The 15,423-nt window shown below is 41.9% G+C and overlaps 1 protein-coding gene across 1 annotated transcript; it reads right to left on the bottom strand.

The window, feature by feature from the left end:
- Positions 1–89: 89 nt before the first annotated feature.
- UBXN4 (UBX domain protein 4) lies at positions 90–14,638 on the bottom strand. Its single transcript, XM_071435440.1, has 13 exons — positions 14,477–14,638; positions 9,005–9,107; positions 8,137–8,165; positions 7,198–7,316; positions 6,437–6,602; positions 5,911–6,013; positions 4,323–4,377; positions 3,995–4,159; positions 3,051–3,178; positions 2,246–2,348; positions 1,779–1,910; positions 1,262–1,470; positions 90–704 (listed from the first exon to the last, which is right to left on the bottom strand). The coding sequence occupies exons 1-13, from the start codon at positions 14,553–14,555 to the stop codon at positions 566–568; spliced, it is 1,530 nt and encodes a 509-aa protein (XP_071291541.1). The 5' UTR covers positions 14,556–14,638; the 3' UTR covers positions 90–565.
- Between the last annotated feature and the right edge of the window lie 785 nt (positions 14,639–15,423).

Below are 15,423 nucleotides of genomic sequence, written 5' to 3'. Positions count from 1 at the left end.
ATGTTTGTCTGCTGTATTTTAAATTTCAGTGCATGATCCTGCTTGCTTCCCTTGTGATACCAGCACATCAGAGGAACTTCACAAGGTAGTCATGTTTTCTGGAAAATAGTTTATTGAGTGCTTAGGGAATTAAAAACTATAAGGTTTTGCTTGCAGTTGCAGAAGCAAGAAAAAAGTTAAACATAAATTAGTTACGTGATTTGCTACTTATAGTGCTTCTGAAACCCTCCTTTTAATCAGTCATTGTCTACCATGACCTTCATATGAATATATCTGGCCCTTAAATTTATGTAGCAGAATATTTATAGATTAAAAAGTGCCTTTCTATGGCATAGGGCAATATTTATGAAAGCTGATGGAGATTTTCAGTCTTTTTACTAGGTTTCACCTACACCCACTTGATTTTTCTGGCATAAGTGACTTTATTCCATAATCCACCAGGAATAAGAATTAAGTAATTCAGTCAGTGGAAAATAAGCCCCACTTGTCCAGAAGCTTTAGTTGACAGATCAAATAAGAGAAGGGAAAAAAAAAGCAGCCAGATAGTAACTGCAGTTACTCAAAACTACATTTGTTGTGTAGAATTTCCATTCCAAGTATTGTTTTCATCTTCTCCATCATCTTGAGTCCTCAGTCTATATATTTTGCCTTCTTTTTTGAAGTCTTCCCCCCGTTTTTCCACTACTCGTTTCCTGACTGCTTGCCTAGGGCACAAAAGAACAGTGAGGTTTGACAGTTTCCTCAGTAATAATTACACAAGAGAAGCAACAACTGCAATAAACACAAATCATCCATCCTTCTCTTATCCTCAAGAATAGTTTTCTTCAACCCTTTGTTTCCTTGGGAAGCAATACCCAGGTGAAAATTTGTCACTTAGCAGTCAGACAGAGTGGCAGACTCTCATTTTCCCTGTCATTGAAGCAATAAGTGGCTTCTTCACCAGAAACAGCTGAGCAGCTCTCCTGGTACATGGGAGATCTCATTCTCTAGGCAATACAAAACCTGTCAAAACCAGACTTCATCTGCTTCTGTTTCTTGAACAACCATCCCCTAACAGTTTGATATCTCATTTTTACCTTCCAAACAGTATCAGCTGAAGTGAAGCTCACCTTTGTAGTTACAGCTGAATTCCCTATTCATAAATAACTGCAAGACAATGCTTTACCTACTGTGTAATTGGAAGTTGAGTTCCCAACTACAAGATTAAAGCAATTGCAGCAAGAGGCTCAGAGAAACAGCTGCCTGAAGCACTTTGCCTTACCTGCTTTGCTCGAGGCTGCCCGACGTGGAGGGAGCTGAGTGCTCTTGCTGATGAGCTGATCTCACAGAGGGCTGTGAGGGGGGAGGGCTCGTAAACAGGAAGTTGCTAATGAATCTCCAAACCGCTAAGAGGGGGTAAAGGATTGTGCCCAAGAACTTCCACAGATCACTGCCCGAAGCCTGAACAACAGAAGTCGCAGGTCTTCCTGCCTGTCATGAACACACCAAGCAAACCTGTCAGGTATTAAAGTCCTGCTCTTGTAGACAGAGTATTTCACACATCCTTTCTAAGCAGCTCAGCAGACACAAAAAAACAACTTTGGTTACAGCTTAGACAAGTGTCTATGCCACCATTTATCTGCTTCAGAGAAATTTCTCCAAATCAGTCCTGACAAAAACTAGAGTAATTTTGCAGTCTTTAGACAAAGAAAATCCCCAAATTCAAGCCCAATAACAGCATGTATCCAGCTACTGTACTGCTGTTTGAAAAATCAGACACACCAAAACCCAGCACCTACCGGCAGCAGCACTACTGAAGCACTGGGTGCTAACTCGAGTTCCAGTAACTTCTTTCCATAATCTTCTTTGGTAAACTCCCTCCTGGGAAACATTGTTGCCAGTGAAAAATTGCCATAAGTGTTACCAACCGTCTGTGAAGCACATAAAGAAAACATTGGATTTATAACTGCTCATTTTCAAACAACTGTGTATTTGCCAGCTGAGTATACCTTAGCAAGAGTTTTGTATCAAACTATCAATCATCCTCAGAGTAGGAGATGAAATATTGTTCATTTTTCTCTATATCTTACTAATGACACACTGCAGCAATCCAAAGGCACTTGGTGGCACTGGAGAAGGCTGCTAAAACTCCCTTCAAATACCCAATAAGGAAAGGAGTTGATGACAACTCCACCACCATAACAACTACTTGAGGCTCAACAAATCCTAACCAGCACATAGCTGAGAAACAAAATGCCCATATTACCTGTGCAGCAAACTGCCTGGCTTCTTCTAGCCGTGCTTCAGATGGGAACTGGTTGGTGAAGGAAGATCCATCGGGGAGGCGGAACTGAATCCTGGCTATTGCACTGCGGGACAGGTATTGGGGTCAGTCAGGACATGAACACTTACAGACAAAGGCTCCTGGGCCTTGAGCTTGGTACTACTGAAATGTGGCAGAGGGGGACAGTCATGCTGCCCAAGGCAGTGCAGAAGGGTTGTAAGATTGAATTCACAATGGAAAACCACCTGCTGATCTCAATGGATCTCTTCCACAATTCCATATAAGGTTCCCATAGGTTAGGATAATTCTTAAACCAGCAGTGCTGGGCAAAGCAGGAGACAGCTCTGACATGGGCAGCTGATGGCTTCAACCCAGCCTTGCTGAATCCAAGCCATCCACACACAGCCCCTGGATCTGCACCAAGCTTCCCAGCAGTGCTGACATTATCCAGTCATTCTGTCCAGGCATAATCTTTGGCATTCTCACCTTATCTAGTACCCCAGCAAGCTCCATTATACTGGTATTTAAATCAAAGCTCAGACACAAAACAGCTCTTATCTAACTAAAATAACAAACCAGTAAAGGTGGTCAGTGTTTCATGATCATGAATGTCAAAAAGATGAGAGCCCTCAAAGAGCATCACGTTCATGTAAACAGCTACCTTTAATGTCACTATTTAAACAGCTCAACACGGCAACCAGAGATGAGGAGATATATTAACTCTTGTAAAAAAGTTTCTTTATCTCTCTCCCCCAAAATACACACTTGTGTCTCTACTGCAACTCACCTTCGCTCCCTTTGAGCTGCCTCTTTTCTGGCCTCTATTTCAGCCTGTTTAGCCTGAAGAGCTGCAGCTTTTGCAGCTTCTGCTTCTTCCTTCGACTTTGCAAAGCGAGCTGCCCTCTCAGCACGATCCTGTGGAAGGATCAAAGGGAAACCTTCATTGTTAACATAACTTGTTGCTTAACATTCATTAGACAGCTATGATCTATACTTCTGAACCAACTGCACAGATACAAACAGAGCATATGGAGAAAAGACAGTGGAACTGCAAAGAATTATTCAGTGCCAAACTGCACAATCTTGTGTCATTAGCCAAGATGACACTTCTCACTGAGTCACTTCCCACAACCAGTTGTTAATAGATATCTTCCCATGCAAGCTCAACACAGCAGGGAAGATAAAGGCAAAAACCTTACACAACTGCAATTCTGAGTGTTCTATATCAAAACCTCATAATGAGGAAGAATTTCAGTTGTTATCTACTGTTTACATCCATATATGCACACACACATATATACTAACTTGGAAAATAATCCTCCTCACCATTCTGAGAGCAGTGTTCTTGTGTATGTTCTACAATTAAATACTCCTCATGCTTGTCTTTTAGCACCATGCCTAAATTGCAATTATTTTTACATTTATATGATAATTCTCCACTAGGCTCAAGCAATATGACAGAAATGTTTGTTCATATAGAAAAGAATTGTGAAGATGAAAGCAGAAGTTTCATTTTATACACAGGAAATGCGCATAAAATGAAACAGATTCCATTGTCTCCTATAAAAAAACATAAACCCCAAACACAAAAATTGTTACTATACAAGGCTATACAGGATTCCAAATGGAAAAATGAATAATCTTTCAAAGCCTCAGCAAATGAGAAAAATTATCATTTTAGCACACTGTGAGAGAGAGAAGCAGCGAACTCTTCCAAAATGCAAAATTTACCATTGCAATCTGTTGCCTTATGCGCTCTCTGGCAGCCCTCTCTTCTGCCTTTTCTCTGTTCCTTTCCTCCAACATACGTTTGGTCAGTTCTTCTTCCTGTCGTCTTTTGTACTCCAACATTTCTTTACCAGTTTTCCTTCTTTCAATTTCTTTCTTAATTTCTTTCTGAATAGAGAGATATAAAAATTGGACCACAAAATTACCTTGGGCAAGAGAAAAGACTGAAGTATGTTTGTGTAAGGTGGAATTAATTATTTATTATTTATTCAAATAAGGGTTAAAAAAACCCAAACCTGCAACTGCAAGGGGTTTTACATTTTTGTGTTACCTGTTCTTCTTCTTTCCTTTTCTCTTCTCGTCTTTCTTCAAGCTTTTTTGTTAACCTGAATTTAAGAATAGAGTGAAAAGTGGTATCATTGCAGTATTTTCAAATGTTAATGAAGCATTTGCAAGCCCAGGAGAACACATGAAAATGAGCTGTAGCACAGTGCTAATAGCTCGTGTACCAGCAGTGATTCATTCCCATGCGGGTGCACCTTCCATGCAAAGGGCAGTGGTGATTTCACCACCTCCTTTCTCACTGCAGAGTTCTTCTAACATATTCCTTTTGTCCTTTTTCTACTCATTAAATGAAGATTCCTACATTTTCTTACTCTTGAACCAACTTATGAAGATATACAATAAGCAAATACTATTTATGATCTGTGGTAACAGAAACACTAAATCTCAGTCTCTTTTTAGCTATTTAAGCCATCTGGTTTATTCTGCACATCATCTCCTAAAATGGAACACAAGTAATATATAGCCCTGACATAGATGCAGATGCATCTGTCTCAGCTATCCAGAAAAATGCCTCAGAATAAAGATTAACTTAAAAGAACAAAGTAAATTTCTCAATACAGATTGACAATAAAATCCCAACATATTTGAAGTCTGGGAAAAGGGCAGGCATGACCCAAAGTCAAAAGTCTCATAATCAGAAAAACATATGGTAGCTGTTCAAAAGAAAGTGGTAATTACCACAGAGCTTGGCCTCTTTCTCCCCCTTGCAAAAAATGCTGTAGATAAATTATGCATTATTTAAAAAGGAACATTGATAAATATATTAAAATGTTGACTGCATTGCCTTATCAGTGGTAAGTAAAAAATATACCTCTTGTCTAATAACTTTAGAAGAAAACTAAAATAAGCATGAAAAAGATTTAAAATATATTTTAGTATTATAAATATTCCTATTTTCTAAACATGTGTTATGGTTTTAGACAGGTTATTTCAAGTATCAATTACTTACTAAAAACAAGTTTATAAACAATATCCCATATTTAAAAACAATTAATTATGAATGAATCATGTTTTGAGCCAGGTGTTTCTGATCACCAGACTTCAAAAAACTGAACTCAAGTCATTACTGTTCACTGATCAAAACATAAGCCTCAGAATAGGATTCCACTGACTTTTTCAATGACTTGTTGGTTTGGTGACTACAAACAGTCACCAAACCAACAAGAAGAAATAAGGTGACATCTCTATACAAAACCTAGGTTGGCATTTTATTGCACCAGTTTCCATTGCTTTGAGTTCAATGTTTCAATTAATTCAAGAACCTGCAGCAAACGTATCCTCTCTATTGAAGTTATATCAAAGGTGAACACTTACAGTTTTCCAGATTACCTTTCTTTCAAAGAACATGAGGAATTATATTAATTAAAAACCTGATTTGGTATCAGCCCTAGTATTGTCAGAGACATGTAATAGAAAGTAAGACCACCAATATTTGCCAGATAACAACAGATGAAGGACCAAAACCCTGTAATTAAATGTGTTTGTTAAAAAAACCCAAACCAACCCAAAACCCAACAAAACTGCCTCCTGAGAAACAAATACAACACATTAAGAAGTCTGCAAAAAAGACTTGCCTTTCTACTTTGAGTGTAAGATCATTCGCAGGCTGAGCATCATTTGCTTGCTCATCTGCAGAATTAGTTGCTTCCTGGTTTGCTTCACCTGAATTTGCTTCATCTTCAAGGGATTTACAAGAAAGAAGAAAAAAAGAAAAGGTGCATTTCTTATCATAACAATTATCAGGCTCACTGCTAGCCACAATTTTCAACTGGGATATCTCATACAGGGTTCTGTTACTTAGACTCTCTCCCTCAACAATCTGGTTTCAGGTTACTAAGCCAAAAACCTTTTTAACTGAACCCTTTTTCAGGAAAGCATACACAGTTTTATTGAGTTATAAACCAAAGCTTCCTCCTTAAAACTAAGCAGAATGACAAGTTATCCTTCCCTCTAGACTTGCACAAAGCTTTCTGGAATATCAGAAGTTTTTCTTCAGTGAGTCTGCTCAATATGTATCCTTTTATGTACCATCATGTAACAACTTAAGAAAAGCCATTTCCAAAGCAAATGAGTGCCATTTGAGGTGGCAAGAACACTAACCATTACCAGCAGAAGATGCTATTGTCTCAGGCATAAGAGCCTCAGCAGAGTTACAAAGCCCTGCTCTGGATTCTGCATTTTCTGGAGCACCATCAGACTGAGAGGAGGGACAGGGAGCAGATGCCTGACTGCCGTTCTCCACAGGCCGCCCTTTCCCTGTGTGCATCTGAGAAATTGGGAAGAGAGAATGAAGTCTATGAAAGTTCAAATATTTTTCACAGGTTAAAAAAAGGTCAAGACTGAATTATTACTGAAGAATCAGCCCTACTGAAATTATAAAACTAGAATTACCACATATTGTTGAGTATGGTATAATCATGCATTTCATATTTTTTTCTAATTTTAGTCTTGCACTTGAAATCAAAGTGATAAAGCAATCTACACTTGTATATAACTTTATAAGTCCACATTACAGAACGATATTACATAACCACATTATAAGCTGAAGAGTAATCCCCTGAAAGGTGAGTTGTCACATTCTGTCATTCCAGTTTAGAGCTCTTGACACATTTCTCCAGTACCGTGGGCTTGTTTACAGAGGTGATCTAAACCAAACAAAAATTAATGCAGCACATGTGCACAGTGCTTCCAACCTGTGTGCTGAACCCAAGGTTGCAGATGTTATTGTTGGAAGGACAGAACCAGTAACTCACTGGTTCTGCTTCCACCAGTAACTTCCAAAGGCACAAGCTAAGGCCCAGGGCTATCACTGAACTGAGCATTACCAGCTCCACCTGGAAGATCCAGCCTGTCAGCATTACCTGTTTGACTTTATGGATTCTGGTAACAAGCTCTTCCACAGAAACACTGCCAGCAATAACTTCCAAAGGGATTCCATTGTCTCCTATAAAAAAGCTGGATGGGACACACACTACGGGATCTGCACAGGAAGTTAAGGGCGGTGAATGGCAGGAGTTGACACACAGTAACTTTACAGGGCAAAGCAGACCTTCCTACAGCAGCTTCTAGCCCAGGGCTCTCATCCCAGCTGCTCACCAGCAGCCAGGGATGGGGGAGGAAGAAAGAAAAAGATGCTGGCAAACATTACATGCAACTGGTAAGCATTTCTACTTTCCTTTTTACTGGTTTAAGCCAAAGTATTTTTCTCCAGCTTTTCAGGCAACTGATTATGCACTGACTTTAGAATATTTTGTTTTAGTGTCAGACAACATCTTAAGTAGACAGTAATGAAATCTCCTGAGGATGAAGGATATGCAAGTTAAGAATTCCCAGGATCACACAGAATTAATGAGCTGTAAGCAGTGACCTCCTTGAGGCAGGCAGGGCTTTACCTGGCCTCACACCTGGGTATGTGACAGAACCCAGGCCACTGTTTGTTCCCCCTCCTCTGCACCTCTGAGCCCCAGCTCATAATTTAAAGCATTTTTTGTTTGTTTTCTAATGCTGATTAGTAGGACCAACAGGTTATTTAGATTACATAAAGCTTTAGATAATTTTCTATTTAGAGAATTACATAGGATTAACATAAAAAAACCCAATTTGCTCACTTTCTCTAATAACTGACAGCTAGTTGAATACACAGATGGTATCTATTAACACAGTTTATTGCATAGTTTTGTGCCAAAATAAGTATTTTCAATAGCATTGCTTGTAAGTATTTGTCTTAAGAAGGGTATTAACTTGTAAAAAGCAATTATCTGTAATCATAATGTAGCATCTAAACAGATCTCAAAGGATACAAATTTGAGAAAACTGCAGGCATGCTTCACTGTTTAAAAGAAAAGATTCATTTAGGAGTAGCAATCATTTTGCAACAACTTCAGATTAAGTCTTTCATCATAAAAATAACTGTCCTACAAAACTATTTAAATACTTGAGAGAACACTAAAAGCAAATTTGCACTGCATCTTATCATTAACATTCTGCAAAAGTGTTGACATGGTGACAATCCTTGGTTATCACAGTTGACTACATAAAAATTAGGAAAGCAGTGCTAAAAGGCAAGTCAGGAAAAAGAAATCTAGTCTATTGAGCACAAATAATGTAGTAAATCTAATAAAATTTCTATAGAGCATTTCAAAATAATACCATTTGGGGAAATGTCAGTGCACTTTGTGTACATGGACTGGAACACAAACATTAACAAAAATAGCTGAGTAATTTACCCAGGAGCTTAAATGCTTCTCCATTCTATGTGTTACAATGGAGGCAAACACATTTTCTCTGGGGCTTTACAGATTTTTATCTTTCTGAATTCATGAAAGGTTTTTAATTCATTATGTAACTTGGCAAATGAAGAACTGCCTCTAGCACTTGCATTTTTAATAGCATTTTTGTGTCTCTTCCAGTTGAGAAAGGGCAACCTCAAGCATTCTATTACTAGTACTGGAATACAGTCTGAAATACTCAATGAGTATGTGCAGAACACAACAATAAATGTTGACATTTTCTCGGGCTTTAGGGACTCCAGGAGTACTGAATTCACTTCTGTTCTGGAACCCTGTATTTACACTACCTCCTAATCAGGGTGAGGACTTCAAAAGCCTCTTACTGTCATCATCATCAATGAAAGATTGTATAAGAGACAGAATTAGAATAGGCTCAAACCTTTTGGTGTCAATTTTAATAGCAACAAAACCATCTGATGCAGCTTCAGTCACCTTCTCGTCTTCCCACCTTGCAGCCATCTCAGCAGATTGTTCATCTTCACCTGCAAGACACAGCACACACATGAGTTAAACCCACCACAAATTGCTGTTTCTGCCCTGATTTTACCTTTCCTTCGATCCCTTGGATTCACCTTTGTAAAACACTCTAGGGATTATTTTCAAGTCAGTTTATAATTATTATTTTTAATAATCTGGAGACAATTCACTCCAGCTGGTTTACTTTTATATGTCAAAACTATGTTCTGCTTGCCCCTCATAAGTTTAATTATATATTAGTACATCAGTTGCTAGTAGGTAAAACTATGTTCTTCACTCCCTGTAAATACATAATTCAGCAGGTAAGGTTTCACAGTTTGACAGTGTAAAAAAATCCCCAAACCAAGAAACATTTATTTGCAAATTATTTATAACTTAGTTTTGTATTCCATTTCCTGACATTAAGAGTAACTGTATGATGAGAGGAAAAGGTGTGAGGAGCACAGAACAAGAATAACAAATGCAGAGGAGCTACTTGGATAAGAGGAACTGAAAAGCTGTTCAGGGGCCGAAGATTCAGAAGTGTTATTTTAATCAGATGAAACAGACCAATCATACATTTATGTCCTAAAACACCAGTTTAGTGAAGGTGTGGGTTAATAAATAGATTCTGATGAATATTAACCATCTTTCAACAAGTACACTGGCCTGCAACCATTTCTTTATCTTCAATCTGTATTACTTCCTAGCAGCTTGGAATGGACTGCAGTCCTAATGAAGAACCCAAGTCACAAGTATAGAAGTATAGTAGTCCATTATTCAGTGACAACAACAAACCACTTGTTTGTTTCATCCCAGATGCCATTCCATGCAATATTTTTGACTTGTTAAAGATCAGGAGTTACATGTGGCATCTCCCAGTGAAGTGCTGCTATCTGGTCACAAGGCCTCTCACAGGGGCACGTATCAAAAATACAATTTTGGAAAAGTGGTTTTCAACCACGTGTCTCAGTTCTTCCCTGGAAATTACTGGATCAAGTAAGAAAGTATCTACCTCTATTATTATTCTTCTGCATAAGCAAGCAAATATTTAGGCTATTTTACGTGGGAACCTTTCCTCTTGCCATAAGTGCAGTGCTTCCAAGTGTGGTCAATGCAGCTGTTGTGCCCAGAGCAGCTCAGCCTCCTCTCCTGTTTCCAAATGCTCACAGGCAGGCAGCTGCTTCCCCACACACTGTTTCACAAGGACATGTGCTCATCTGATTAGGCTACTAAAAATATCTAAATACTTGCCTAACACTAACTTTTCCACGCAGCCAACTGCTGGAGAGAAAAGAATGCTGAAAGACACAAACATGGCAGAGGCTGCTCACAGTACAGTCTGAGAGATGACTGAAATGAAAATGCTGATAGCTCACATTTTATAAAGCTCTGGGCCATGATGTTAATATTGTCACTACCCACTGAACAGTTGCTTATTCTCATACATCTTTTTGTTTTGATAACCCTTTCTCATTTAGGTGTTAGGGTTCATTTATTACAGTTTGTAGCTATAATTATATCCTGAATTCAAAACTGCCAGGTCACAGGAAAAACATCAGAAAAGTCAAGAGGTCAAGTGCGACAGAACTTGACATAATTCATAATTCTGCTAAACACTGAGCCAGCACAACAGCCTTAGAATTCTAGATCCCAAACCTCTCAGATTTCTTGTTTCTCAAACAAAAACATCACTCTATTTCTCTTAATGAAATGATCTGTAAACAACTCAGTCACAGTTACACTTCCCCATCTCTTAAATCTGATCAGGAAAATCTATATAGGGAAAACATCGATCATTTCTCAAGTGATTCACATATGGACAAGACTCTTCTTCTGCAAGAATTTACTTCCTGTATGAGGAGCTTACTCAAAACCATCACAGGTTGTCAGAAGACTTTACTTCTCCTCAGCACACAGTTATCAGGGCAGTGTTTTCCTTTCAGAAGGAGAGAGATAAGCCAAACTTACTTCTCCATGTCCAACATTTCATAACTACTCAGTAAGAGAGGATTGCCATTCTGGAAATGCCAGGAAGGCAGGACATTAAACCACTCACCTCCTCCCCCTCTGCAGTATTTCACTTATTTAACTTGCAAAGTGCCTTGATACATCTTGGCTACAAATAACTAAGAAACAGCTTATGTGAGCAAATCACCATTTTGTAAAAAAATTATTTAAATAATAAAGTTATGAACAAAAGGAGGCAGGTTTCTACAAACATTGAAACTGAGCAAACATTTTAATTTAAAGCTTTTTATTGTCACACACATACCCTTTCATTTTTTCACTCTGAAAATCACTTTTTATGAGTTGGCCTGGTATTTTAATGATCAGAACACGTCTAACCTTTGGAAAGATACAAAATAATCTGCAACACCTCAGTCAGAACAGAGGAGGTTTTGTATCAAATGAACTACCAAGTTTAGATTAGTGACTCAAAGGATCAAAGGCTTTTTAACTCTGTAGGCTACAAAGTCATCTGCAGAACAGCTACCAACAAGATACCAGGGATGTTCAAAGAATCATAACATATCCTGGGCTGGGAGGGACCCACAAAGACCATCAAGTCCAACTCCCGGCCCTGCACAGGACACCCCAAAAATCCTCCCATGTACATTTAGAGAGAGCATTTTCCAAATTCTCCCTGAACTCTTCCCTGAGGAGCCTGTTCTACTGCCCAACAGCCTCTGGGGCCAGAAGCTTTTCCTGATATCCAGCCTGCACCTCCCCTGACACAACTTCACGCCATGCCCGGGGGCACCTGCCTTGCCAGACCTGTGGCACTGTCAGGAATCCTCTCCCTGAGCAGCAGCACAGGGAAGGTGCTGCTGGCCATGACTCCATGGCACAAATAACTCAGTTCCCCAGTCACACCCCCCTTACCTGGCGTGTCCAGAGGCCCCCAACATCTCACCCCAATATTTCAAAGCAGTTTCCTGAGGCAGGCCTGCTTCACCTCATGCTCTCTGGGGAGAATGGAGCAACCCCTTTTATTACAACTTCCCATGAGTTCAATGGCATCTTTAATGCCCTTACACCATCCTGTCACCAGAATGTGCCATGAAGGCTTGAAACACTGAGCTCAAAATGCTGGGATTATGGCTGCAAGCAAAAACGCTTTAGGAGAAACCTGCTCGAATGATGTACACTTACAATCACAAATGCCACCTCATTTCTAAGATAAATAACCACATTATTCCTTGCTTGACTAGAAAATATTCTGGAACCAGAAAGAATAATCCATTTCTTCATTTTCTAGAGAAAATGTAAGTGAAGTGCAGAGGAGAGGGAGAGAGGGACAGGCAGATGGTGGTGGAAACCAAACACAGATGGACATATCTGTCCAATTAGAATTTCCTAATTTTGGTCAACTGTACCTAACAGCTATCCTACACAATGGCTGCCCCAACACAATTTCAACTTCTCTCATTATTTTTTTCCATAGATATTATTGGATGAAGTGTACAGAACCAAACACTGCTGAAAGCCTGTTCTCCAGGTGGGAAGTGTGGGGTGTAAAGGCTCAAAGTTACCATCACTGTGCAGTTTGAAACGTGTTTCTACCCAAACAACAAATTCAACCTCTGCTACACAAAACCAGACTATTCTTCCAGCACTCCACATCCTTCAAACACAGCTGCTTCCACACACACTGAGAAAGTTCTTGGGCTTCCCAGCTGCCTTTCCCAGCACATGTAACAGAACAGTTCCATGATCAGCTCTGCCATGGGTCAGCTGCCCTGATCCCACGGTGCCCAGGGTGGACCAGATGTGGGCAGAACTCTCCAACTCTTCCATTTCAGAGATGTGCCTGGCTGAAGTCATGCTCTGCCTTTTCCAGGGCTCGTAGGAACAAACAAAACAAATCCTCACAGCACACACTGTGACAAAACTAGGTTACATCCCTGCAACCATAAATGTATCTCCCCTGTGTATCTACATATTCCTACACCCATCTAGTCAACATCAGAATCTAATGGGCCCCATTTTGTGCAGAACTTTTGTTTCATAAAAAATACTGGACATAAGTTACAACATGCATTTCTCCCCGATTTATGTATCAAGCTGAAACTACTCAGAGGCCCACCAAAGACCCTCTGTCACTGCCCTTTTCAGCTGGCAGGTGAGAGAATGTCATGGAAGGCTCATGGGAAGATCACTCACCTGTAATCTTTGCAGGCAAAACAGATTTGACTTGGGGAAAAATTTATTTAACTTATTAGTAATCAAAAATCAGAGCAGAATCATGGGAAATGAAAACAAATCTCCTCCCCACCCCACCTGCAGTCAGTTCCTCACACCTTGTCTCTGCTGCTCCTTCCTCCTCAGGGGTTGGACTCCTCATACTCTTCCAGAATGGGGTCCCTCCCAAATTGTGCAATGTGATTCTTTCTCAAGGGCTGAGGTTCTTCATTAACTGCTCCACCCCGTCCCTTACTCCAACACAGCCCAATCTGTGCTCTGACCAGCCCTTGATTTCTATCAGTACATTTACTATCCAGCAGAAAATGCTGTTCTCCAAGCACATGGAGACTTGTGTTAAAGGAATTTAACTGCAATTTTCTGTTCACAACCCCATTGGGAGTGAACTTCTTGAAGCCACGTGAGTCCCACAGTTCAATAGTTCTTAAGGGAACAACTGTAAGTCACACATTCAACATTGTTACTGTTCCATGAAGCATCTGAAAACCTTCAAACCACGAGCACCTAAGGCAACAGTAAAATCTTAAGAAACAACGCACACAGAGATACGGAAAAGCTCAAAAATAAGTTAAAGAGCTTGTCTAATCACAGAAGATCAGTTTCAATCGTGTTGGAAAAGACCTCTGAGACCATCGAGTCCAACCTATGACCAAACCCCACCTTGTCAATCAGACCACGGCACTGAGTGCCACGTCCAGCCTTTCCCTAAACACTCCCAGGGATCTCAGCACCTCCTGGACAGCCCATTCCAATGCCTCATCACCCGTTCTGGGAAGAAATTCCTCCCAATATCCAACCTAAACCTCCCCTGGCGCAGCTCAAGACTGTGTCCCTCTTTCCCATGTTTTTTTCATAGAGAAAGGCAGCATACACAAGACGATGTGAATTCCCGCAGGTTCCAATTACGGTGTTATGAAACACGCGCTGTCGGTACGAGGAACGGAAACAAAACACAACGAGCAGCCCGGAGAGCTGCACCGGCGAGAATCGGGCGCAGGAGCGCAGAACGGAGGGACGGCGGCACATCGGGCGGGCGGGGGCCGGACACCGACACCGCGGGCTGGGGCTGACACAGCACAAATCCCGCTCGGCGGGAGGGGCGGCGGGCGGGACACGGCTGGGAAGGCGCTGCCGGGCCCCGCCGGTGGGGGCGGCGGGCGGCCCCGGGACGTACCGTACCGTACCGTACCTGCCACGAACACGACGAAGACGGAGCTGCGCTCCTTGGCGGCGGCGATGGCGGCGGGGACGGAGCCGCCGAACCACATCGTGGGACCGCCGGGACCCGCCGCCCTCAGCGACACCGGCACCGCGCCTGCGCCGCCGCCGCGCCAACCGCCCCCCGCGCGCCTGCGCGCGCCGCCCGGCGCCGCCGCCCTCTGATTGGCGGCCGCTCGCGGCACGCGCAACGCCCGCCCGCCCCCTCCCCGATGGCGCGCGGGGGGCGGTGGCGGGTCCCGCCCCCCTCAGCCCGGCGCCATCTTGGCGGTTCAGCAAGGGGTTGGAGTATTTCCGCAGGAGGGCATCGCCCCTGCGCTGTCCCGCTGCGAAACGGGCTCGGGCCGTCAGGACAGGCGGCGGGAGCTGCCCGAGTTTAGCCCAGGGAAGGGAAGGCTGAGAGGGGATCTCGTTTATACACGTCCTGTGAGGAGCGGCTGAGGGGGCGTCTCAGCTTGGTGAAAAGGGGGCTCAGGGAGGCCTTACTGCTGTCTACAACTCCCTGACAGGAGGATGGGCCAGGTGTGACGCGGGCTCTTCTCCCACGGAACCAGCGGCAGAACGATGGGGCAGAGCCTTAAGCTGCGCCAGCGCAGGTTTAGGTTGGACTTCAGGAAAAATCTCTTCTCAGAAGGGGTGTCTGGACATTGGAACAGGCTGCCACGGAGGTGGTGGAGTCACGGTTCCTCTCGGTCTTTGAAGGAAAGCTGGATGTGGCAGTCAGTGCCATGGCCTGGTTGATGTGGTGTTTGGTCAGTTTAAACTCGATGATCTCAGGGGTCTTTTCTAAACCAGTTGACTGTGTGATTCTGTAATGCAGAATAAATACTCAAATAGAATATAAATATCTCAAAGTCAGGTACCAAGAGGATGGTGCCAGACTCTTTTCAGTTGTGCCACATGACAGGATGAGGAGCA

Source organism: Agelaius tricolor, unplaced genomic scaffold (assembly GCF_023055355.1).
Source record: "Agelaius tricolor isolate 1412-34295 unplaced genomic scaffold, bAgeTri1.0.p SCAF_10, whole genome shotgun sequence".
Taxonomy (NCBI): Eukaryota; Metazoa; Chordata; class Aves; order Passeriformes; family Icteridae; genus Agelaius; species Agelaius tricolor.
This window is presented reverse-complemented; position numbering and strand designations above follow the sequence as displayed.